Source organism: Anolis carolinensis, chromosome 4 (assembly GCF_035594765.1).
Source record: "Anolis carolinensis isolate JA03-04 chromosome 4, rAnoCar3.1.pri, whole genome shotgun sequence".
Lineage (NCBI taxonomy): Eukaryota > Metazoa > Chordata > Lepidosauria > Squamata > Dactyloidae > Anolis > Anolis carolinensis.
The window spans coordinates 155,208,889-155,235,992 of NC_085844.1; the positions used below are offsets into that span (position 1 = coordinate 155,208,889).

Consider the following 27,104-nt stretch of genomic DNA (forward strand, 5'->3'; position numbering starts at 1 on the left):
AATTTTTTCCTGAAGATTCTCAGACCATACTTGAATAGCGTGTTATGGATTCCAGGGGCACTTCCAGACAGGGCCTAAACCCATGACGAAGCAGGTTTAAGAAACCTGCTTTGTCGTGGGTTGAACTTCCCATGCCCCCGGGCTTTCCTGGGGGGAGTGTCACCATGCCCTCCCAGTACCTACCAGCAGGGCATGGGGCCACTCCAAAGCCACCCAAAAGACTTTAAAATAAAAGAAAACTTACTGGGCCACTATTACTCCTTTCTAGCAGGCCTCCTGGCATGTAAAAATGATGCACCAAGAGACGGGGGGGGGGGGGGGGGGGACCTCCTGGCACATCATTTCTACACACAAAGCAGCAAGATGGGAAGTGGGGAGTGACTACTGGATACAATTTTCTTTATTTTACTTCCAATTTTAGTTTTGTGTATGTGTGCGTGGCAGTAGTGGTGATGGGTTGTTCATCCCCATCCCGCGGAAAACCTAACTTCCCTTGCAAGTAACACTGGATCTACTTGAAGGTTAATATCTATTATATTATTATTACTGTTATTGATATTATAATAACAATTATCATCATCATCACCATCATCATTTTACTTTATCTCTTCAAAAAAAAAAACAAAAGAGATCCAAAATGGCTCACAATAAAACCAAGTACAGGCAGCCCCCAATGGTGAGACAACAGAAAGTGAAAAAAATCTACTCCTCAGAAGGGAAATTTACTCCTGAAAGAGTTACCATGGGGAAAGGGTGTCTCCACTGAAGCTTTATCACCAATCCTTGTTTCCACAACAAGCCATGTTTTTCAAAATCTAATTCTCACTGGGACAAAAAGAGGGGCGAAATCTTCTGAACAGGGGAACAGACAGTAAAACAAACACCACAGTGGTGTTAACCTTTCCCTATGCTATCCTGTGTGTGTGTATTTAGCTGGAGTTACACTTTAAAAATGTGCCTGTTGTGACTTAACATGCAAATTCAACTTAAGAACAGGCCTACAGAACCTATCTTGTTCATACCTTGGGGATTGCCCGTACATTATAGTTAAAACTTAAAGACTTCAGTTAAAACTACAGCAACAGTATAATATTACTCATGAATGTTAAGGAAATTGGATAATTAATGTAAATAGAATTGAAAACAGTATTTTCTCTTTATAATGCAAAAAAGTCAACTTATTGACCTGATGGGCTCATAAGCTTAACCGAATCAGAACTGTACATACCTTGTCCAAAATCATAATCATCCCCAGGGGCTGTCCAAGTCAAAACGAATTCATCATTCTCATTGAATATTACTTCAAGGTCGGTGATTTTATTTGGTGGGAAGACATCTTTGTATGTACTTCCTCCTCCTCCTCCTCCTCCACCACCACCACCACCACCACCACCTCCTCCTCCTCCTCCTCCTCCACCACCACCACCTCCTCCACCTCCTCCTCCACCACCACCACCTCCTCCACCTCCTCCAGCAGGGACAGCTGTTACCATAAAACTACCTGCTGATGATATTCTGTCAAAATTTCCTAAGCCGAAACTGGCATCCGTAACATTAATCACAGGTCTTGGTGGGTTCAGAACTATTCCACCTGTGTGAAAAAAATGGAAAAACCTTCATTTTTCTACCTGATTATTTCCTTTCATGGATTTTTTTTTTGCAGATGACAAATTTTGTTACATTTTGCTCCCCCCTCCCAAATGTTGATTCTTCAAAAGCATTACTAATAATAAGGATGAACTAGTCTCATACCTAGTCTCATTATTGAATATGTTATTGTAAATTTGTTTCTCACATGCATAAAATTCCAGGGCAAATGCTACTGTTCTTTTCATTTTTGTAAAATATATAAAGCTGCGAATCTCCACATGATGAGAAGTTTTTATTTATTCAATTAGTGTCAAAAGCATTTATTTTGTGTCAAAAGCATTGACACGAAATGAGAAGTTTTTATGGCAGTAGAAGATGATTGGAAATCAAAAATATATGTAGATCATTCAAGAATACCACCATTATGACACCAAAATTTAAAAGCCACTCATTTGTTTATCTTTGGAACCACTGAATCGCTTAAATAAGTCCATGACTGTAACATTTCAAGCTTATTTCTGTGTAATCCTGCATATCTTCTGCACTCTTCCGGTGGCTGTAGCTGAAACATTCATTTAGCTATATTGCTTATGTTTAACATGTCCTCAGGTAACTGTGCGCCAAAAACACCTCAAAGATTTAAGAACCCTTGCTCAAATCCTGCAACCCCCCCCCCCCTACATTTTGATTAGATAACTAAAAGATTTGCTAAAAAATACGCTCACAAACATTGACAAGTGTGTCATGAAATATAGAATTATTATTATTATTTTGCAATTAAATTTTTATTGAAGCTTTCTTAGGTGTTACATAGGTTAAAAAGGATAGGGATAAGGTAAGTGAGGGGAGAGAAGAAAAAAGAAAAGAGGAAAAGAAGAAAAAAAACCCAAAAAACCCTAAAGAACAGAAATTAGGTAACGGGATAAAAGGGGATATAGGGAATAAAAAGTTCATTTTGGTCTTCCGCTTTCTGTCCTCTGTGGTTTAATTTACATTTCTTGTTCGTTTTCCCTTTATAATTTGGTCTAGTTCTTGGTGTCCATTCTCGGGTCCTTCTTTTACTTATTTTTCCTTTGATTTCTCCTTATATTCTTCATATTTTTCCCAGTCTGTTCGTTTTATGACATTTCCTCTCTTTAATTTCATTAAATATGTTAACTTGTCCATATCATATATATCATCCAGTTTCTCCAACCATTGTTGTTTTGTTGGGATTTCTTTTTGTTTCCAGAGTCTCGCAAAGGTTATTCTTGCAGCTGTCACCGCATAAGTAAAACTAATTTCCTCGTTCTGATTTAAATTTATTGTGTTCTCCGTTAATCCAAGTAAATAAAGTTCTGGCTTCATTGGAAATTATTTTTGTAATATTTTTTGTATTTCTTCGTGTATTATCTTCCAAAAGTTTTTCGTTTCTAAGCAAGACCACCAAATATGGAAGTAGGACCCTTCTTGTTTTTTACACTTCCAGCACTTGTTTTGAGTATTCTTGTACATTATTCCTAATTTTTTTGGTGTTATATGCCATCTATAAAACATTTTGAGCCAATTTTCTTGTAAATCTGAGGCATATGTATATTTTTGTTTCTTATTCCAAATTGTTTCCCACTCTGACGTCATAATTTGGCATCCCAGATTTTTTGCCCATTTAGCGGCACAATTTTTAATATTTTCCGATTCTGTTGACCACTCTAATATTTTTTGTAGATCCTGGTAATTTCTTTTTTATCATTTTTTATCAACACATCCCAAAATTGTCCTTTTCATTAAATCCAGTGCCAGAATGTTATTTTTTTTTCAGTGTTGCCCAATCTTTTATCCATGCCAGGGCACATGCTTCATAATATGCTGTAGTTTCAAGTTTGGGAGTCCAAATCCACCTCTTTTTTTCTCATCTGTCATTATTGTATAATTTATTCTTATGCTTGGCAATAGTGTGTGTTTCGGTTATTGGATTAAAACTTTGAACTCTAATATCATTTATTGGACAATACATTTTTGGACTATATTTGACCTCATTTGAAAGGTCTGCTTCTGAACTATATTCTTCACTTGTTTTTATTACTTTTATATATTTACTTAATAAAGATATTAGATAGAAATTGGCCTCCGTGTATGGTTCTTGGTGCCCCGCTGCCTCGGGTCTGACAGGAATTTAGAAATTACTATAGCCAACTATATAATCAGAACGAAGAAGATCCGGATATGATATCGAGTTATATTGCAGATCAAAAATTAGACAAAATTACGGAAACCCAAAGAGAAAATCTTAACAAGGAAATTACAGAAGAAGAAATTAAGAAGGAGATAAAAAACTTAAAACTTAATAAAGCCCCGGGACCGGATGGTTATACGGCAAGCTTTTATAAAGTCATGAAAGATGAGATAACCCCCTTTCTAAAGATCATAATGAACCAAGCATTGGAAAAGAAAACCATTCCAGAATCGTGGAAAGAAGGGGACATCATTACAATTTATAAAGAAGATACAGAAATGCCAGAGTCTTAGGAGTCCTAGGCAGCTTGACAACAAGGCTGGATACAATCTTGATTCTTTAAACAAGGTCCGTGACTAGGAGCAAGGCAAACAGTGATACTTGAACAAGGTCCGTGGTTAAAAAACAAGGCAAGGCAAATCTTGAATACTTGATCCGGGAAGCAAGGAACTGGGGTTGCGAAGTCCAAACACGATCTTACTCCTGAAGCTGCTCTGTTGACTCCGCAAAGATTCTCCCGTGTCAGGCACCTATATTGGGGTCTCGTTTTCCTGCCAACAACCTCTTTCCCTAGAGAATGGGAAATGAAACCCAACTTTGTCCAGATGCAAGACTCCTTAGAATTTCCCAAAGGAAGCAGGTCTAATCAGCCTATTGTTTGGCTGCAATCCGTAAACTCCTGCGATTCTGTTCCCTCACTCCTCTGTCTGCAGAATAGGACTGTCTCCTAGGGAACGGGGGCGAGGAATGCCCAAGGTCTGTTTTACTGAGTTCTTGGGTACAAACAGCAACATCCGGCAGGTGAAAAGATTCTGGCTCTTGTTGAACCGGCGAAAACCCCATGTTTTCGTCTTCATCTGTCACGATGGCACTAGGAACAGGACTACAAGGCCCATGAGGCATCACAATTCCTCTCTTATTTCTTCATCCATTGTATATTCTTTGTCTATGCCTTTAATTTTTATTATTTGTTGTCGTTGCTTTTTCTTTCTTATCTTCCTTGCCAACCAAGCTCTGTGATGACCCATGGGCCTTGTAGTCCTGCTCAGGACATTGTAATTCCTGATGAAGATGAAAACTTGGGTTTTTTACCTTCCCAGTCTGAACTGGATTCCTCTCAGCCAGATCTTTCCCAGGCAGATCTGGGAACCTTGCACCTGCAAGAAAGTTGTCTCCCAGAAGTATGTCAAACAAGCCCAGAGCCTACTTCTCCCGTATTCTTGCGCCGGGAGTTTTGTAAACAACAGAGAAGTTTGGATTCAGCTTCGCGCAGGAGTGCGAGGATTGCAGCTAAGAATGTGGCCAATTAAGACTGCTTCTCGTGAGAATCTTTGGGGAGTCTCACATCTGGTCTCAGAGTTAGCTTTCGGTTCTGATTCCCAGAGAACTGCTTCGGCGGGAAAGCTAGACTCTATTTAGGTGTTTTACCCGCGTAGTAACTTCGCGGAGTCAATTCGTCAGCCTACGGAGCAAGTTGTGTCTGGACAGCGCGCTCCGGTTCAAGCCTCGCTCCTGCTCAAGCCTTGCCTTGCTATCCAGCCTTCGCCTTGCTTCCCAGCCTTTGTTTATCTACGGACTTTGCCTTGTTTCCCAGGATCAATCCTTGCCTTGTTCCACGGATTTATCAAGTTATTCCACGGACCTTGTTCTTGTTCTTAGTTACCTTGTTCCACGTTCAAGCCTTGTTTTAAGTATCAAGTTACTTCCTAGCCTCGCTCAAGTTTCATGGACTAAAGGACCTTGTCATCTCCCCTCACTTTGCTTGGCAAAGTGAGTGTTTCGGTTATTGGATTACAACTTTGGACCTTAATATTCCTTATTGGACATTGCTTTTTTGGACTAATTCTGACCTTTCCTGAAAGGTCTAATTCCGAACTATTTTCTACACTTGTTTTTATTAACTTTATATATTCCTTCAATAAAGATATTAGATAGATTCTGGCCTCTGTGTATGGTTATTGGTGCTCTGCAGCCAGGGTCGTGACAGTTTGACTCCGCCACCCTAAGCACCAATTAACCTCGGCCAGAATGTCTACCGGAGTCGTACCTGGGCCGAGCGGCCAGCCGATTACCTACACCATCGACAAGGAAGAGGTGGACCGAATCCGCGATAAGCTCAATGCACAGGATGGAGAAATAAGGGGTTTGAAGGAACGCGGAGTTCGTCTTCCGGCCATGGCGTTGCCAACCAAGTTTACTGGAGAAGCTTCTAAGGTTCATGTCTTCCGTCGCCAATGTCAAGCTTATCTGGAGGCCCGTGCTGCCGAGTTTCCCCAAGAAGACATCAAAGTGGCATGGGTTTACAGTCTTCTAGACGGGCCAGCGGCCAGCTGGGCGACGGCACTGTTCGACCAAGCCTCTCCACACCTAAGATCAGCGCAACACTTCTTGGACCACCTCAAGGAGACTTGGGGAATCGAGGACAATTTGGAGGCAGCCGGTCACAAACTCCGTCGCCTTTTCCAAGGAGACAGACCTATGTCTCAGTATATAGCCGAGTTCCGAGTGCTGGCCCACAACACCGGCTGGAACGATGTAGCCCTCAGGGGACAATTCCAGGAGGGTCTCAACATTGAAATGCTGGAAGAAATCTCCAAGGTGGATCCTCCCCAGACCCTCGAGGCACTCATTGATCAATGTTTACGGGCTGAAGTCATGATTGCCAACAGAAAACAGTGGGTTCGAGGCCAGGGCAGTAGAGCCGGGGCAAAACCCCCCGCTCCCGCCAGCGTTCAGCCACGTCCGGTGTGGAGACCCCCACCGCCAACCCCATACCCCAGAGGAGGCGAGGAGGTGCCGATGCAGTTGGGCAATGTGCGTCCCAGACTAGATGCCGCCGAGAAGGCCCGTCGTCAACGCTTAAACCTCTGCTGGTACTGCGGGAACGGGGGCCACTTCGCCAGAGAGTGCCCAGCCAAAGGGAAGCCTGCCGCCCGTCTTGCGGCGGCGTCCTCCACGGAGACGAAGGCGTCTGAGCCGACTGGCACACAGCCGGCGGGGGAAGCCAACGACCGGGTGTAGAGAGGCTCGCCAACCCGGTCAAAAAATCCATCCAAGAGCCGCCAACCGGGGTCCTGTTCCTTCTCGTGGTCACATTATGGTCAGCAAAAAGGGGACCCGTCATGATCCACGCCATGATAGACTCTGGAGCTACCAACAATTTCATCGATAGAGAGTATGCCGACTCTCTGGGATTACAATATCATGATTTCAAGAATGCCCGTGTGGTGCAAGCCATAGACGGCCGTCCCCTCAAGACGGGCCCCGTAAGTCAGTGGTCGGAACCCACCAGGATGTGGATAAGGGAACATATGGAAGAGATTTCCTTCTTTGTTACCGAGGTCCCCCATTTCCCTGTGATTTTGGGAATTCCATGGCTGACTCTCCACGACCCTAACATTTCCTGGTCCAACAGAGAACTGCAGTTTGCTTCACCGTACTGCCAAAACCATTGCCTCGTAGCCAAGGTATGCCATGCCACAGACACCGAGCCCATCATCACCTTGCCAAAGAAGTACTCCGAGTATTGGGATGTATTCAATGAGAAAGAAGCCGAAAAATTACCCCCACATAGACCTTATGACTGTGCCATTGACTTGGTGGAGGGGGCCCCGATCCCGCGAGGGCATCTCTACTCCCTGACTGAACCAGAGCAAGAAGCTCTCAGGGAATTCCTAGAGACAAACCTTCGCAAGGGATTCATCAGACCCTCTCAATCCCCAGCCGCCTCCCCAGTGATGTTTGTGAAGAAGAAGTCAGGGGAACTACGCTTGGTGGTGGACTACAGAGCATTGAACAATATCACCAAGCGGAACAGCTATCCCCTGCCCTTAATCTCGGATCTACTGGATCGGCTTCGAGGAGCCAAGGTTTACACCAAGCTGGATCTTCGGGGGGCTTACAACTTAGTTCGCATCAGGGAAGGGGACGAGTGGAAGACCGCCTTCCAGACCAAATTCGGATTATTTGAGTCCCGAGTTATGAATTTCGGTTTATGCGGAGCCCCCGCAACGTTCCAGCATTTTGTCAATGACATTTTTCAGGACTATCTAGACAGGTTCTTGATAATCTACCTGGACGATTTTTTGGTGTTTTCCAGATCACAATCAGAACATGAGAACCACGTCAAAATGGTGTTACAACGATTGCGGGATCATGGACTTTATGCCAAGCTGGAAAAATGCGCTTTTGATCTACAAGAGGTAGATTTCCTTGGTTACCGCATCTCGCCTCTAGGGCTTTCCATGGATCCAGCCAAAGTTTCAGCAGTATTGGAATGGCGGGCGCCAACTAACAAGAAAGAGGTGCAGCGTTTCTTGGGGTTCGCGAACTACTACCGCAAGTTCATTCCAGATTTTGCCCGCTGGTCCGACCCCATCACTAGCTGCATCCGTGGAAAGCAGCCTTTCCGCTGGACTGATCAAGCAGAGAAAGGGTTCCAGCAACTAAAGAAACTATTCACCTCCCAGCCAATTCTACAACACCCAAATCCTGGAACCCCTTTTGTGGTGCAAGCGGACGCCTCTGATGTGGCAATTGGGGCTGTACTCTTACAACCGGTGGGAGATCACCTCCACCCCTGTGCCTTTTATTCTCGTCAACTAACCACACCAGAGAGGAATTACACCATTTGGGAAAAAGAACTACTGGCCATAAAGGCAGCCTTTGAAACTTGGAGACATTGGCTAGAAGGGGCCAAATTTCCCATTGAAGTCCACACTGATCATCGTAATCTAGAACATCTAAGAACTGCCCGCAAACTAAATCAGAGGCAGCAACGTTGGGCTTTATTCTTTGAACGTTTCAACTTTCAGATCCATTATGTGACCCCAGCCCAAACCAAGCAAGCAGACGCCCTGTCACGTAAACCGGAATACGCTGCAGGACGCAAGGAGACCTTTGAATCCCAACTGCTACAACCTGAGAACTTTGCCACGCTCACGGTGGGGAACACCAAATCCATTCCCATTGGTTCAACTTCCCCTACTCCAGGACCCATCTGTGCTCAAGAAATCAGGGCTAGTCAGCAAGCAGATGCCTGGGCGCAGGACCAACTTCGCCAAGGTCTGCATTTCCCCTTTTCGCTTAAAGATGGGCTGCTCTGCTATAGAAATCATGTTTATATCCCACCCGGACCGGGCAGGGAAAAAGCGCTTCGTCTGTGTCATGACTGCAAACCAGCAGGACACTTCGGACTATTTAAAACTATGCATCTGATCCTAAGGGATTTTTGGTGGCCCAAGATCCGCAAGGATGTGGAAAAATATGTCAACACCTGCCCAGTATGCCAGCGCTCCAAGATACGAAGGGAGAAGCCCTCAGGACTTTTACACCCCCTTCCTACCCCATCTCGCCCATGGGAAATAATTTCCGCGGATTTCATCACTGACCTACCACCTTCCTGTGGATTCACCACGATCTTAGTGGTGGTGGACCTATTCACCAAGTTAGCCCATTTCATTCCCTGCGAAGGCCTCCCCACGGCCAAGGAAACTGCGGATCTATTTCTTCAACATGTTTTCAGACTACATGGATTGCCCAAGAGTTTAGTCACAGACCGTGGATCTCAATTCACCTCTCGTTTTTGGAAGGCACTACAAAAACTATTGGGCATAGACTCTCGCTTATCTTCAGCTCATCATCCCCAAACAGATGGGCAAACGGAGCGCACCAATGCCACTTTGGAGCAGTATCTTCGCTGTTATGTAAACTATCAACAGGACAATTGGGCTTCTCTGTTACCACTGTCTGAGTTTGCCTACAACAATGGAGTTCAAGCTTCTACAAAAGAAACGCCGTTCTTTGCAAACTACGGCTTCCATCCACGTTTCTTCCCCCCTGTCATTGAAACTTCAGAGGTTCCCGCAGCAGAGGATTGGCTGCAGGAACTCACAGCGGTGCAACAACTTTTGCTCCAGCAACTGGACCAAGCCAAGGAGGACTATAAACGCCACGCTGACAAACATCGCCAGCCGGGCCCCGAAATCAAGGTAGGAGATCGGGTTTTCCTGTCCACTCGCTTTCTGCCCTCCCACCGCCCTTGCCGGAAGTTAGATGCCCGTTTCATTGGTCCCTATCCAGTGGTGGCGCAATTAAACCCCGTGACTTTCAAACTCCAACTTCCGCGTTCAATGCGCATTCACCCCGTGTTTCACCGTTCCCTGCTCCTTCCGGCGGATGGTGTGCGACCTGATACAGACCAACCGGCCCCCCCTCCTGTTTTGATGAATGGGGAGGAGGAGTTCGAGGTTGAGGACATTTTGGATTCTCGCTTTCACCGCCGCCGCCTACAATATCTCATTGACTGGGTGGGTTTTGGCCCTGAGGAACGCTCTTGGGAAGACGCCTCCACAGTCCATGCTCCTGATCTAACCCGTCGCTTTCATCAGACCTATCCCACCAAACCACGACCTCGCGCCTCGGGGAGAGGGCCCCAGTTTGGGAGGGGCCTTGAGGAGGGGGATAGTGTGATGACCCATGGGCCTTGTAGTCCTGCTCAGGACATTGTAATTCCTGATGAAGATGAAAACTTGGGTTTTTTACCTTCCCAGTCTGAACTGGATTCCTCTCAGCCAGATCTTTCCCAGGCAGATCTGGGAACCTTGCACCTGCAAGAAAGTTGTCTCCCAGAAGTATGTCAAACAAGCCCAGAGCCTACTTCTCCCGTATTCTTGCGCCGGGAGTTTTGTAAACAACAGAGAAGTTTGGATTCAGCTTCGCGCAGGAGTGCGAGGATTGCAGCTAAGAATGTGGCCAATTAAGACTGCTTCTCGTGAGAATCTTTGGGGAGTCTCACATCTGGTCTCAGAGTTAGCTTTCGGTTCTGATTCCCAGAGAACTGCTTCGGCGGGAAAGCTAGACTCTATTTAGGTGTTTTACCCGCGTAGTAACTTCGCGGAGTCAATTCGTCAGCCTACGGAGCAAGTTGTGTCTGGACAGCGCGCTCCGGTTCAAGCCTCGCTCCTGCTCAAGCCTTGCCTTGCTATCCAGCCTTCGCCTTGCTTCCCAGCCTTTGTTTATCTACGGACTTTGCCTTGTTTCCCAGGATCAATCCTTGCCTTGTTCCACGGATTTATCAAGTTATTCCACGGACCTTGTTCTTGTTCTTAGTTACCTTGTTCCACGTTCAAGCCTTGTTTTAAGTATCAAGTTACTTCCTAGCCTCGCTCAAGTTTCATGGACTAAAGGACCTTGTCATCTCCCCTCACTTTGCTTGGCAAAGTGAGTGTTTCGGTTATTGGATTACAACTTTGGACCTTAATATTCCTTATTGGACATTGCTTTTTTGGACTAATTCTGACCTTTCCTGAAAGGTCTAATTCCGAACTATTTTCTACACTTGTTTTTATTAACTTTATATATTCCTTCAATAAAGATATTAGATAGATTCTGGCCTCTGTGTATGGTTATTGGTGCTCTGCAGCCAGGGTCGTGACAAGCTCCCAGCTTGTTGGCGTTTTCAAAGTTATATTGTTTCAAAAATTTTAGTGATTTCTCGATTTTTTCGAGTTCTAAATGATGTTTATCTCTTTTTAATTTTCCTAATTAATTTATTGACTTTTGATCCTTGGGATATTTTTTAAGCATTATTTCTAATTTATCTGCTTGTTTATTTATTTGTTCTATTTTGGCGTTCCCTTTTTATTAATTCTTGTTTTCTGCTGTATGAAGTGGCCCATCATTACAGCCTTGTATGAGTCCCATATTATCTGTTTTGTTACATAATCTTTATCGTTTATTGTAAAGAATTCCCTTGTCAGTCTCTTATTTTCCAAGATTTCTTCTTCTGATTTTATGAGACTGTAATCTAGTCTCCATCTCCATGCACTTCTCTTATGATTTATTGTCAATTCCATTGGGCTATGGTCTGATTTGTCTCTTGAAAGTATGTTTATCTTGACCATTTTGGTTATCAGTGAATTTGTTGCCCAGATCATATCAATCCTGGACCACAATTCGTGTCGATTGGAATAATACGTGTAATCTCTTGTATCTGGATTTTTAATTCTCCACACATCTTGAAGGTCCAGCGCTTTTTTTAGATTTAGAAAATTCTTTGGGAGTTGGCCAATTTTTTCTTTACTCTTCCTATTTGTCTTTTTTGATTTGTCCATATTTTGGTCTATCACCCCGTTGAAATCTCCTAAAATAATTATGTGATCTGCATTTACTCTTGAAATTTGTTCTTTTAAGTTGTTCACAAATTGTGTTTTTGATCCATTTGATGAGTATATATTACAAATAAGAATTTTCTCTTGGTTCAATAATATTTCAACCGCCAGCATCCTTCCCTCTGAATCTTTAAATTTCAATTCTGCTGAAATACTTTCATTAATGTATGTGACCACCTCTCTTTTTTTGTTCAGGTCAGCCGAGAAAAATTCTTTTCCAATTCTTCTGTTGTTGAGGTGAGCCACATCTTTTTGACAAATGTGCGTTTCTTAAAGTGCCACGATATCAAATTTCTCTTTTTTAATTTGGTTCATAATGCTTTTCCTCTTGCTCGGAGAATTAAGCCCGTTTACGTTGTTCATGTATATTTTTAATTGGCGTGTTATTTCACTTTTCATCTTGACTGTTTTCGTCTATCTGATCCGATTCGTCCGTAATATTCAAATCTTGACATCCTGCTCCTAGTATTTCCTCTTCTGGGGAATTGTGTCTCGGTCTTTTTGATTTTTTCTTTTTTGCTGAAGGTGATGTCGATGGTTCATGGTCCATGGTCTGATAAATGTTTTTTCCTTTATTGTCAATTTTAAATCTTACTCACTGAAAACCATTTTAATAGAGATAACATTTGGCTTGAACGGGTTTTGTGTGGAGGGTTTGGAGGCAATTACAAGCAGTCCCCCAGGTGATGAACAGTTAAAACCAATATTTAAACAGCATTCATAGCTAAAACCACAGCACCCCTTGACTTGATTTTTTCGAAATTATTTTTGAAAATGAATTTGGCCATTTTGAGAATTTTAAGTTGGACATGGAGGGGGATTGAAAGAGTGGGAGGGCACATTTGCTTCACATCGGAAGGTAAGGACTGCCCATGTCAAGATGCAGCATGAATCATTTGCTGTTTAGGGCATCAGGGATATCTCCACTTTGCAAGGGGGGATAAAGGCTTCCAGAGGCCTGGGAGGGCCACACACTTAGCCACATTTTGCCCACTTTTTAGTTATGCCATTGTTGCCTAGCCCAAACCACAATACAGAGAAAATTTGAACTAGACCTTTGGCTGTCAAATTGACACAGAACACCTGAATATTAGAAAGAACCTCCTGATAGTAAGAACTGTTCAGCAGTGGAATATGCTTCCTCAGAATGTGGTGGAGTCTCCTTCTTTTGAAGTTTTTAAACAGAAGCTGGATGGTCATCTATCGAGAGTGATTTCACGTTGTGTGTTCCTGTATGGCAGGGACTGGATGGCCCTTGTGGTCTCTTTCAGCTATGATTCTAATTCTACAGCTCTTTAGAAAGGCAAAAAAGGCTGCCAGAATATTATTTTGAAACACATGTAAGAATTAGGGAAATGTTTAATTGAAACCCCTCCAACACATTCATTTTGGCATGCATTATTAGGAAGCACAACTAACAGGATTACAACAGACCAAGTGTATGCTCACCCTTGTTGCAAAATCAAATCTATACAAAATCAACCAAGGAAATTGGAAAAGGAATGGTAAAAAGCCCCTGCATTTCCATGAGGAAATTTCTATCGCCATTACGATCATGCTTTACAGTTTTCCCAGAATTTGGTTACTTACCAGTACTATCTACATAACCCGATACATACATAGCTTGATTTTGCCTACGGATCCTTCTAGAAGTTTTATCATGCTCGTGAACACTCACTTTGATACTGTATCTGCCATTGTCACTGAAAGCTATGAAATACCTTGAATAGATCCCATCATGCTTTATAATATCAGCACCTTAATACATAAAATAATGAGAATTAATAATTATCTATGTACATTTTAAAGTAAAAATATCTACATATTTATGTATGTAATTATGTATGTATTTTTCAGAGTGGCTCCTACATCCAGAGAGCCCTGTGACTCCTGCCAACAATGGAACTTGGCACACAGACCTCCATGATCAACAAAAAAATACGACAAGAGTTTGGGAGTTATAATTCATCCGACATCCAGAGAGCATTGGGACTACCACCAACAATGGATCTGGACCAAACTTGGCACACATGCCCACCATGATCGACCTTAAATACTGGTAGGGTTTGGGAGGGGGTGCTTGACCCTGAATGATGGGAATTGTAATTCATCCACATCCAGAGAGCATTATGAACTTCCCAAAGATGGATCTGGACCAAACATGGCACCTATACTCATCATTAGCATTTTAAAATACTGGTGGGCTTTTTTTTGGGGGGGGGGGGGGGAATTGACCCTGGGTGATGGAAGCAGTACTCCAGACAAAATCACTGGTGTATCTGGAGAGCCATATGTATTTCTAATGGGACCGCTCATAAAATCCACAACCAAACAATGACCAATTCTAATATTTATCATTTTAAAATACAGATGTATGATATGTTCACATCATGGTATCTTCTCCTGTTTTCAGGAAATAAAGAACAAATAATCGTTAGGGGCAATTTCCGAAAAAGAAAAACCATTCAAAAATAGTAAAGCAGCAACAACAGTAGTAGCAACAGCAATTCAGCGGCCTCTAGTGCCAGTAATAGAGCGACTGAGCTTAAGCAATTCAGGAGCAGAGTCAAGATTAAAAGTTATAAAAGACGTTATTCAGGGAACTACATATCCAGATAGGAAAGTTAAAAGGACCTTGCTATCTAACTCACAGCAGATATCTTGTCTCTTCATGTTCACAGGAGAAGAACAAAAGAAAAACAAAATGGAGGACTCTAGCTTGCATGTACTCAGAAAAAGAGGCCTGTCCCTGAAATGTATCAATCATAAGAAAGATGAGGACAGAAAGAAAGACAGGCAGATGGATAGGCCAATGGGAGAAGGACTTCTCCTTGCCAACAAACTCATCTGCCTATCTAAGTTCTAGGTGACGATGACAGGATATTTCAATAATTATAACACAAGCACTTGAAAATAAACTTACCTGCACCCTCATCATATAGCGCTAACTCTACAGGTTTACCAGATGTGGATTCAACTGTGGCCATGACTTTGGCTCCAATAACTGGCAAAAATCCTTGGCTGACATCTGCATAAATGATCATTGGATTAGGAAAACTGTTGTTACTGTTACTAATGTAGGTCTTCACAGTTACTGGAGGAACAGTGGCAGATGCTGCTCGGGTGGTGACCGTTAGCGAAATGACTTGATCTGCTGAGTCAGTATTCTTAATTGAATAAGGCCAGTTTCCTGTCTGCAAATCAAAGTGTTGAAATATGAAATCTTGCATGTGAAACTTTTGGAAGTAGTTATCTCCCATTTATACAATCTGTCATGGTATTTTATCTGCAGCTAGCAAAGCTGTAATTCCAGAAGTTTTGCAAGACATATGTACACTTAATTTAATATCCCTTATATATAGTCATTTTTAATTACTGAATATTAAATTAAATATACATATACAGTATATAAATGTTCATTCAATGTAATTGGAATAAAATGGAAAGAAACCCCTATTTTTACCGTTGCAGTTCCAGAAATCTTCAGCACAGCTGTTCGGATATTGGAATTTTCAATTCGGAAGTCTTTATTTAAGTACTTTTTTTCTTTGGGATCTGTCAGGGAAATTTCCGGTGTACTTGTACTTGAACTCCATGCAATCAGAAATAAAGTGTCCTTTCCCACAGTTTTATCAATAGTAACAACACCTTGCAGCCATTTCATAGGAGCGATTTTTTCTGCCTTACTTTCAAGCTGTTGCGGGGGAGGAGAGAGAAAAGTGTTTTAATATAGGGGAAAAGTGAGCACACTGATACCTCCCTCGTGTGTGTGTGTGTGATCAGGACATTGGCTCAGTAGACCCTATTTGCACGTATGGTTGTATCGAGACAAATAGGTTGATATCCAGCCTGAGACATGCAACAGTTGGCTTTTTGCCCCTCCCCCCTTTTTTTTACAGCTTTGCCCAGTGATAAAGACATGCTTTGGGTGGTTTTCCCAGCACTGCGGATCAAGTTTTGGTGGTTTGTGAACCTGAAGCAAGGAGAAGGGATTATGCCTGGTCCAGTGGTTCTGGATTCTGCTCTGCAGAAAGCTAGTTGGAACATATCCCACAATGTTCAAACATACATAAATGCTGATATGGCAACCATGAGATTTGTTTTGTGCTGCGCAAATTCCATTTGTTCAACGATGATCAAACTTAAATCATATAGCAAATAGACTGAGATTAGTTATAGAAGGAAAAATAAATGAGGATATAGAATAGCTAAAAACAGATACGAAGAAAGTAGAGGAAGAAATCTGGATTATCATTAAAAGAGTTTATAAGAAAAGAAATTAGGGAAATTGATAACCCAATATGGAGTAATGTATGAGATATATGGAACAAATATAAGAGAAAGTTAATCGTGGAGGGTTCATTAATAACCCCAATTATAATGGAAAGGAAATTTCCAAAAAATCTAAAAAACATAATGGATAAAAAATTAAGGGAAAATTATGGATAAAATAGAGGATTGGGTAAAGGTTGAAATGAAAAAGGAAAGAATTATGGAAACATTCAGGGAAATAAAATTGTCATGGTTCCACTGTATACAACTAGAACAATGGATCAAAAACTGGGTAAAAAATAATAAAAATGATAGTAAACTTAATCAGTTTGAACAATTAATACAAAATGGAAGAGACAGAGAGGAACATAAAAATGTTAAAGTAATAACCAGTAAAATATATAAGATAATAAATGAAATCAATAAAGGAAAAATAAAAAATAAAATTCTCAAGGAGATTTAGGAGGAAGATTTAGGGACAAAATAAATGAAATGGAATGGTCAGTTATGGAGGAAGAGAAATTTGAAAAATTTATCAATACAGGTTAAAGAAAATAATTATATGTTGATAAGTTAATGGTATTTAACACCAATAAAAATAGCAAATATAAACAAAAACTATTCAAGGAATTGTTGGAGAGGATGCCAATAAGTGGGTATGTGGTGGCAATGTAAATATGTAAGTGAATTTTGGGGAAAGGTATTTAAAGAGATGGAGGAGATAATGAATATCAAGGTAGAAAGAAGCCCTAGTATAGCTTTATTATCTTTATATACAAATAAACAGTTGAAAAAAGAAGAAAAAGATGCAATATCAAATTTATTAACAATAGCAAAACTGTTGATAGCAAGGAAATGGAAAAGGGAAATAAATATACAAATAGAAGAGTGGTATAAGGAAGCATGGAAATTAGCAAAAAATGATAAGCTGATATGTAAATTAAAAATTAAAAGAGGGTTATGGAAAAAATAATAATTGTGATGTTGTATGGAGAAAATTTATTGAAAGGGGATTTAAAAAGAATGATGGAAAATTACCTCCACAAGAGGAAATGAAATTTTGGACAGATGTTGTGTAAAAGAAATTGCTCGGGGGGGGGGGGCATGGTGTTGTGGGATTATCGATAGATAGATAGATATGAAAATAACAGTGGATGCAAAAATGTGTTGTAGAATTGTATTGAATATTGAAAATTGAATAGTGATTACTATGGGTCTGCTGTATAACAAATGATGTATAAAAATGTTTTAATACATATTATTTAAAAAAACATTTAAATCATATAGAATCATAGAGTTCGAAGAGACCCCAAGGGTCATCCATTCCAACCCCCCTGCCATACAGGAAAAGAACAATTAAATCAACCTCAACAGAGGGTCATCCAGCCTCTATTTAAAAGCCACCAAATAAGGAGCCTCCACTACACTCCAAAGCTCTTCCTAATGTTCAGGTAGAATCATTTTCCCCTATAATCTGTACCCATTGCTTTGGGTTCTATTCTCCAAGGCAGTAAAAAAAAAACCCTGCTCCCTCTTCCTTATGACATCCTTTCAGGATGAAAGTTGTGATTCATTTCAGGTTTTACTCCAGACTTTATTGGCATTCCCCAGGCTGCTGAGCCTTAGGGCTCATCCAGACAGTCCTTTAAACCAAGACCTGTTTTACCGGAGGCGTCCTAATGACGCCTCCGGTAAAACCAAATTAATTTGGAACAAAGCATGGTTTATGGAGACTGGTATGTTTCAAAAAGTTTTAAGGGATTATTTTGGGAGACTTTGGGTGGCTGCATGCCATCCCATTTTTTACCAGGATGGCATATAGACCCCTCCAGGGTCTAGTATGGAAGTGCCCTTAGTTATAAACAGATTCAGCATCCTGGATAATTCCTTAAAAGATGGAATGGGTTCATTGCTCTAACTGACATAGGAAACATAGGCTGTCACTGCCTTAAAGCTAAACATAGGTAAGCTGTTGAGCAGCCACATCCAATATCTAAGAACTGTTGCAAATGTATTCCAATACCATTACTTCTAAGCTGATTTAAGTAATATTTTTCTGTACTGCTATAGTTTCTGTATCATCATGTGTGGAGCCCCTGATGGCACAACAGGTTAAACCGCTGAGCTGCTGATCTTGCTGGCCAATAGGTTGGCAGTTCGAATCCAGGGAGCGGGGTGAGCTCCCGCTGTTAGCCCCAGCTTCTATTCTACCAACCTAGCAGTTCAAAAACATGCAAATATGAGTAGATCAATAGGTACTGAGTCCCCCTGGGGGAGAAGAGCAGTATATAAATTAAATAAATAAATAAATAAATAAATAAATAAATACTGCTCTGGCGGGAAGGTAACAGTGTGCCATGCAGTCATGCCAGCCAAATGACCTTGGAGGCATCTATGGACAATGCCGGCTCTTCGGCTTAGAAATGGAGATGAGCACCAACCCCCAAAGTTGGACACGAGGGACTTTATGTCAGGGGAAACCTTTACCTTTACCTTTACTATAGTTTCTGTGTTTATACATTATTCTCATCTGGAATTTGGAATTTTCAAAGCAAAAGGTAGAGATAATAATAACAATAATAATAATAATAATAATAATAATAATAATAATAATATGACCAACAGTGGCATTGAAGAAGGGAAAAATCATTGAAAGTGAGGGCATAAATGTGCCTAATGGCCAAACAATAAAGTGTCACCAGCCAGAGGCCTATAAATATCTGGGCATATTACAGATGGACCACATCAAGCATGAACATGTGAAAACTGTGGTCAGCAAAGAATACACACAAAGGGTCAGAAAAATTCTCAAAAGCAAGCTCAATGGAGACAACACCATCAAGGCCATAAACACCTGGGCCATACCTGTCATAAGATATACTGCTGGCATTATAAATTAGACACTTATGGAACTGGACAATTTGGACAGAAAAACAAGAAAACCCATGACCATTCATCATTCACTGCACCCTCGCAGTGATGTTGACCGGCTATATCTGCCCTAGAAGATCAGGGGGCAGAGGACTCTTACAAGTCAAACAAGCAGTCAAAGAAGAACATGCCCTGGCAGAATATGTAAAGCAAAGTGAAGAACCTGCTTTGATCGAAGTCAAAAATCAGAAACTCCTCAAAGCACAGCAGACAAAAAACCAGTACAAGAAAACCGCACTACAAACTAGAGCTGACAGCTGGCACAACAAAACATTGCATGAAAGTTCATTGACAAAATTGAAGAAAAAGCTGATAAGGAGAAGACCTGGCTCTGGCTCACAAATGGGACACTGAAGAAGGAGACAGGAGGCCTGATCCTTGCAGCCCAGGAGCAAGCCATCAGAACAAATGCAATTAAGGCCAATATTGAAAAATCAGCTGATGACCCAAAATGCAGACTGTGCAAGGCTTGGATAAGTGAGACTCTACTGTATCAAAAACTGGACTATGGAATTATTATTATTCTTGTTATTATGTTAGTCACATACGCTCATGGCTTGTGGCAGGGACAGCTGTGGTTTAATGTTTCCTCACTACCTAACAATTGTAAACATGCTGCTAATAATCACTACAGCTACCAACAAACCCTACTTAATTTCAAATCTTTGAAATTCAGACCTGAATAGATTGTTGACTGGCATCTCCACTTCCAGATGAAATCCCACCGAAAGCATCTATGAGGCCATTGGAATCCAAACTATCTGTGGCATAAAATGTCTTACCTCCTGAAATAGGATTGGAAGAATAAGCGAGAACACGTTGCAAATTGTAATAAAAGATATGTTTTGTAGTAGTAAAACCAAAACAACTTATACAAGCATAACTGCCCTATTCCCCAGCAGTCCAAAGTCCTCATCAATGGTTCTCATCTCCCATGTCTGTTCCCAATGCTAATTTTCCTCCAGGTGTATTTTAGATTGTGAATAAAGGCCAGACCTAACTGTTCTTAGTAAAGCATCATGTACATACTGAGCCTCCCTCACCCTCCTTTCATTCTCTCTCTATCCCAACACACAGACACAAAATATCACTTCATTTCCCACCTGTATCTTGAGTTGTGATAAACTGAAAAGGACATGCAGTATTATCAGAAATCACACAGAGCACACTCTTCCCATATGTTGGTCCATCCAAGGACATAATATATGAGCTGGAGGAACTCTGCAAGTCCTCATGCAAAGCCACAGACTCCCAAGTCAGTGGAAAGCATGGAAACATCCAGAGCAAAGATGTGTATTTTGAAGAACAGGTGCTTGATTTTAAAAAGGATGTACTTCTGTATTAAAAATCTGGACTCAAAACAAATATAGGAAATATATGGTGGTAAGGCTCCTCTTCCCAGTACGCTTAAAGATATTGTTTCTCAGGAGTCCACATTCAAACTCTCAGTGGCAGCATCTGTCCATTTTTACAGCAGAGATCTCAAAGGATGTAGAACCCCAAATAAGAAGGCCAATAAAGGTTCTGAAGGTAATAAATAACACTGCTTTAATAATGCAGAAGACAGATTGGTGTAAAATTATTTTATAGCAACAACAAGGATCACCACAGTCCCAATTCAGGCTGGAAGCGGGGACACTGACGTGAAGAAATCTAATGTCATTTATTCAGCTATTTTATTTATTTAATTTGCACCCTGCCTTTCTCTCAATCTGAGATTCACAGTGGCTTTCACGATGAGTTAGAACAGAAGATTCTACCAAATATAGGGGAGGAGGAGAATTGCATGTAAAAACATTCATTTTAGCCAGTTTACGTAAAAAGACTGTTGAAACGATAAAAGATACACATACCCCTATAAAAAGACCTTCTGCTCCAAACTGGACATACAAAGGCCTGAGAAATCAGAAAGGCCTTCTCTTTCCATTAGACTGTGAGCAGAGAAAGGGGGCAAACCAACTTCTTGCAGCAAGAAATTCCAAAGTTATGGAATAGCCACCGAGATTATTTTCTCTTGAGAATTCACCAGACATGCCTATAATGTTGGTGGTATCAAAAGAAAGCTTTCACTTAAAAGATCCTAAAACGCAGACAGACAAATTTCAGAAAAAAATGATTTTCAGGTAGTCTGGTCCTTAATTTGTGATACTGATGTGAATCACTTGTCTCAATCTGTACCAAAAGTGTTTCCATACTTTTTTGTGCTCAGAATCTGATGCACATCTGTATTTTCCTTCAGCAACTGGACATCCCATTTTTTATCATGATTGTTAGGAATTGTTCCATGTGTGGACAAGGACCTTGTGAAGTACATTGAAACAATGGCTGGGTAGCAACCTACCCAGCTGGCATTATAGAGCACAGAAGAAAAAGCCTTTGATACTTGGCTTGCTCATTCACCTGTCATATCTGCCAGCTTTTCTAGTTCATTTGAAGCCTTTGAACCAAAAGCAATGGTATGAATGATAATCTCTTGGCTTTGAATCTTAGAAAGACAAGGGCTAAGGTCCGAACCTTCACCATTTGTCAAAAGTACAATTTCACAGCCTTCTGTACTCGTTAATTTTTGCGAAAATACCTAGATGGAAAAAAAGACTTAGACTTTTAGCAGCAATGGAAAAAATGTAGGAAGCCAGTTGAAACTCAAGTATTAGAAAAACATTTCAGCAATGTATTGCATGATGTGGTTTGCGCATGAAATAAGGATTAACGAATGTGCTACTTGTAACAGATGTAATGTTTGATGAGATAGCTGAATATGATGGAATGCCAGTTTTGTTAAATTAACGACATGGAGCATTTCTCCATATTATGGATCAAGAAAGCCTTCTAAATAACTCTTCACAAAATTGATTTCCCAGCCCTTTGTCCCTAGTTGGAGTCTCCGTGGACAACAAGTTAAACATTAGCCAACAATGTGATGCGGCAACTAAAAAAGCCAACGGGATTTTGGCCTGCATCAATAGTATAGTGTCTAGATCTAGGGAAGTCAAGCTACCCCTCTATTTTGTCTTGGCCAGATCACACCTGGAATACTGTGTCCAATTCTGGGCACTGCAATTGAAGGGATGTTGACAAGCTGGAATGTGTCCCGAAGAGGGCAACTAAAATGATCAAGGGTCCTATGAGGAGCGGCTTAAATGTTTAGCCAGCAGAAGAGAAGCCTGAGAGGAGACATGATAGCCATGTACAAATATATAAGGGGAATTCATAGGGAGGAGGGAGCAAGCTTATTTTCTGCTGCCCTGGAGATTAGGATGAGGAACAATGGATTTAAATTACAGGAAAGGAGATTCCACCTGAACTTTAGGAAGAACTTCCTCACTGTGAGAGCTGTTCGGCAGTGGAACTCTCTCCCCCAGACTGCGGTGGAGGCTCCTTCTTTGGAGGCTTTTAAGCAGAGGCTGGATGGCCATCTGTCAGGGGTGCTTTGAATGCAATTTCCTGATTCTTGGCAGGGGGTTGGACTGGATGGCCCATGAGTTCTCTTCCAACTCTATGATTCTATGATTCTAGTTGTTCTTCTGCTACAGCTGTAATACAAGATTCCTGCAGTCTCCTGTCTACATGAGTGGACATAAAACCGGGCACATTCCCTTCACCAGGCTTGCACAAAATGGCAGCAATAAGGGGCCCAAATTAAATAGGCTAAACTTCTTCGGGCCGCAGGTCTTTATCACTTTACTTGGGGTTTGCAGGAGGGTGACTTTACCTCAGAACAAGCAGCAAAGTGGATTAGTCTCAATTTCCCCACCTCCCCTCAATGTTGCAATCCTTTTCTAAGAAAAAGAAGTGGCTCCTCTTTTGCCTCCACTGCTCTTACTTTCTCTTTGCCCCTGGATTGCCTCTGTCCATTTCCCTCATTTCGCTATGAAAACCTCACAACAGCTTCATGGTGAAGCTACATTTCTCCCTCATAAGAGTGAAATGAACAGCACAAAGTTGATGGTTTTTCCTACAAGGGGAGGATGAGATGACAGAGGTAACCCATAAGCAAAGAAAAACAAGGAAAGTCATGTTTCTCACAAGCCCTCACAAGAGCACAGTGTGGAGCTGACAGTTTTGCCACCAGATGAGGAGACAACAGAGGCAAAGAGAAAGGAAGACCGATGGAAGGAAGAACTGCCCCCTTCTCTCTCTAAACCAACCAATGCAATGTTAAAATCAAATATAACCTGGGGCCCAAGAATCCAACCTACCTAACTAAAAGTTTAATACCCCTTAACATTTCATCTCCACTCTCCATTACGTCAAACTGAATCCAACAATCTTCCCAGGCCGCGTTTACATCCTCACTAGATCTATTGGTGGTACTCCCTTTGTCACAGGTTAGTTTGGCAACTTTGGTACATACAGAAAGGAAATGTGTAAAAGTAAAATACTTGGAGGAGGAAATGGTTGGTTCCGATTGCTACTCTGCTTTTGTGCTGCATGTGACCTCCCTCTCTAAGGCTGAGGCTCAAAGCTTCTGCGGGCTGCAGAGGCTGCCCTTCATCAACATACTAAAAGTGAGAGAATCACTACTGCTGGAAACTCACAGGGATATTCTATGGCTCTTTCAGTCAACCTTCATAGAATAGGATGCAATTGCCAGGCTTTAAAATTCCCTTGAGTGCTCTTCCTTGGGTTCACCTATTTTGCAGTAAGGTGGGATGTACACAATGCTTTTGAAAAATCTCCTCCTTCACCTGAAATGCTGCATTCACTCCCTCACATATGTTACAATCTCCAGCAGCTGTGGTTGGAAGATGGCTTGTAAGACTTTGACGTTCTATGTCACTGAAAATCTTTTGCAACCCAGCCTGGATATTTCCTTTGCTATTGAATGTTACAATTCCAACCCAGGATCCTTTTTCAATAATATGGAGAAGAAATAGTTTTGCAGCTTGAATCAGCCGATTAAGGCGATTGTCCTGCATGGGGATGGGGGTGCATAAAAGGAAATTAATCAAATTTAGACAACTCCATAACCAGTATGTATATGCTACATAATTTAACCTATGTTGCAATTTGGGTCAAAAACACGTTGAACACTTTTCCAATATAGTACCTATGTGTCCATTGCTTTGCTCATTACATTCTCTCTTGTCTGTTGTCCTCATCCGCCACATTTCAGAATGTAGCTGGTGGCTTCTGTATCACTATAATTGAGTCATTAGTCTTTACTAGTTGCTACACTTCAACCTGACACACACAGAGAGAGATATGAGGCCACTTCCCAACATGCTGTCTTCCTCCTTTGCAGTGTACACTTTCAAAGTAGTGGCTGTTGGTGGCTTCTGTGACAGTAGAGTGCGGCATCTGCTCTATAATTTAGGGCCTTTCACCCTGCTCTTTATCCCAGGATCTGATCCTGGATTATCTGCTTTAAACTGGAATATATGAGTCCTGACTGTCAGATGACCTGGGATAAACAGATAATCTGGAATCAGATCCTGGGATATAGGGGCAGTGTGGAAGGGCCCTTAATTTTAACTTTTAAAAGACATCCATTAAAGGATCTATCAATGTTGCAAAGCCCTCTTTTTTTCCATTCTTTAAAGATCAGTGTTTTAACTGTTAATATCAAACCCACAGGCAGTCCCCAAGTTATGAACAAGATAGGTTCTGTAAGTTTGTTCTTAAGTTGAATTTGTATGTAAGTTGAAACAGGTCCATTTTTAAGTCTAATTCTATATATATGTGTGTGTATATGTATATGTATGTATATATGTGTGTATATGTGTGTGTGTGTGTATATGTGTATGTGTGTATATATATATATACACACACACACACACACACACACACACACACACTCACACACAGACACATACATACATACACACATATTCTTTTATTCCTTTCCAATTTGTTGTCAATCCACTCCTTTGTGCTTCACGCAAATCTAATATTTGTCAAAATGTATCATCCTGTGCTATTTTTTTCAATTTCTGGCCGAATAGTTTAAATTCGGATAATATTTTGACTTTAGTATTTTAGCAGTTTTGCGGCAGTGTTGTTTGGGTTGCTAGCCCTTGCAACCTCATAGCCCAGGCATGGGCAAACTTTGTCCCTCCAGGCGTTTTGGACTTCAACTCCCACAATTCCTAACAGCCTACCAGGTGTTAGGAATTGTTGGAGTTGAAATCCAAAATACCTGGAGGGCCAAAGTTTGCCCATGCCTGTTATAGCCACTTGTCCTTCCATCAGTCCAATCCCAACTGCTGGTGGACAAGACATGACTGAGCTGTGTCTTTCTGGCTGCCCCCTCTTCACTCATATCTACATCTACATCTACATCGATATAGAGAGCTTTGGATAGGGAAGGGTTAACACCCCTGTGGTGTTTGTTTTGCTATCTGCGCCCTGTTCAAAAGATTTCACCCCACTTTCTGTCCCTATGACAACTGGATATTGAAAAGAATTGGCTTGTTGTGAAAACAAGGATTGGTAATAATGCTTCAGTGGAGACATCTCTTCTCCATGATAACTCTTTCAGGAGTGAATTTCCCTTTCGAGAGGTAGATTTCTCTCACTTCCTGTTGTCTCACCCCCATTCTTAACTATGAGTCGGATGTAAGTCAGATGTTTGTAACTCGGGAAAGCACTTTTGATCTAGTTCTTAAACATCAAAAGGCACTTTCAATGAAATATTATTAGCCTGTGTTGCCCCTGAATTCTAGTGGCAAATCCTGTAATGGTGGTGAGATCTGGAGCAACTAAAATAGAGGGAAGGGGGCCTAAATAGCCCATGGGCAGATGTTCCCACCTCATCTTAGGGGCTCTTATTTCCTCCTGCCTCACAAAACTTCTGACAATAAGACAGTTTGCCTTTTACTCATAAATGAGGATTGCAAATATTCTAGCTGTTTATTACCAAAGAGCTGGATTATCTATTGCACCCATTTGGTATCAGAGGCACATTAAGAGGAAGGAAATAAGAAAGTCACCTCTGAGTATTCTTTACCGAAGAAACTCTATGAACTTCATGGGATCACTGTAATGCAAGGGGTGATTTGAAGGCACATGCACACATGCACTGGGTTGATATGCTTAGAACGAGGAGTTGATGGTGGCTGATATATCTAAACATTACCATGGTGACAATACTATTTGGAAAATAACATTTAGCACATGTTTGGGGGATTTAGCACCTTGAATAGCTTTACAATTTAGGCTAAATCTGAGTGGACTCACTACTTGACTATTGCCTAGAACAATTCTTTTGTACATATCTATCACTATATCCAGAACAGCATATCCAATCAGATACAGAAGCATTAGACTCAAACAATAGGAGACAAACTTACCTTTCCCATCTGTGCAGAAGCATCGAGTACTAGACACACAATTCTCTCCCGCGTTTTCATCAAATGAATTATGGGGTCAGGAGGAGGAGCACCTAATGGACGTGAACTAGCAAAATCGGCGGAGCCTGAAATCACTTCCCATGTGCTTTTGTAGCTGCACATTTTGTTCTGCATGTTTGGTGCCATAAAGTTATGATTACTTTTGTCACAAAACTGAGAAACCTAAATAGGCAATAAGAGTAGGACATGATTGCGGCCTCATTAGGAATTCCTAGTTTAAAAAAACTGTCCCTATTTTATAAAATAATAGTACAAATATGGGAAATCTGTGCCACACAAACAAGCTACAGAGACCCTGTGGATTTTTAATTTGAAATATGCTATGTCTATGGTCATATAAAAATATAATGAAAAAAATTTGTTCCAGTTTACCTAAAGTTGTGAAATCCCACAAAAAAACTACTTCAAAAAGAAAGAGAATGGCATGAGAAGGAATGGGGAAATCTAGAAAGAACAAGAGAAAAAGGAGAAGGCAAACATGATTTAATATCTGTGATTATTAATAAAAACGTCTAGAAAGCTCTGCTTCTAAATTTGCATTAGCTGCACAATTTCATGCTTTAGTCACCTGAAACA

At 41.2% G+C, this 27,104-nt stretch overlaps 1 protein-coding gene across 5 annotated transcripts in view; it reads right to left on the bottom strand.

The window, feature by feature from the left end:
* The window catches only part of LOC100557752 (calcium-activated chloride channel regulator 1), a 41,398-nt gene that overhangs the window by 3,997 nt on the left and 10,297 nt on the right, over positions 1–27,104 (bottom strand). The window contains exons 6-13 of one of the 5 annotated variants that reach the window (XR_010005344.1): positions 26,469–26,690; positions 23,865–24,089; positions 21,577–21,754; positions 19,855–19,961; positions 15,437–15,667; positions 14,897–15,167; positions 13,695–13,731; positions 1,502–1,591 (exon numbers count right to left, since the gene is read on the bottom strand). Coding sequence is in view for 4 of the 5 variants with exons in the window: in XM_062978054.1 (XP_062834124.1) it covers positions 1,502–1,591; positions 13,564–13,731; positions 14,897–15,167; positions 15,437–15,667; positions 19,855–19,961; positions 21,577–21,754; positions 23,865–24,089; positions 26,469–26,690 (1,492 nt within the window). In the remaining variant the exon portion in view is untranslated. Of the gene's footprint in view, positions 1–1,465; positions 1,592–13,563; positions 13,732–14,896; positions 15,168–15,436; positions 15,668–19,854; positions 19,962–21,576; positions 21,755–23,864; positions 24,090–26,468; positions 26,691–27,104 lie in introns of those variants that run through there. The other 4 variants (XM_062978054.1, XM_062978057.1, XM_062978055.1 and 1 more) reach the window with 4 other exon arrangements.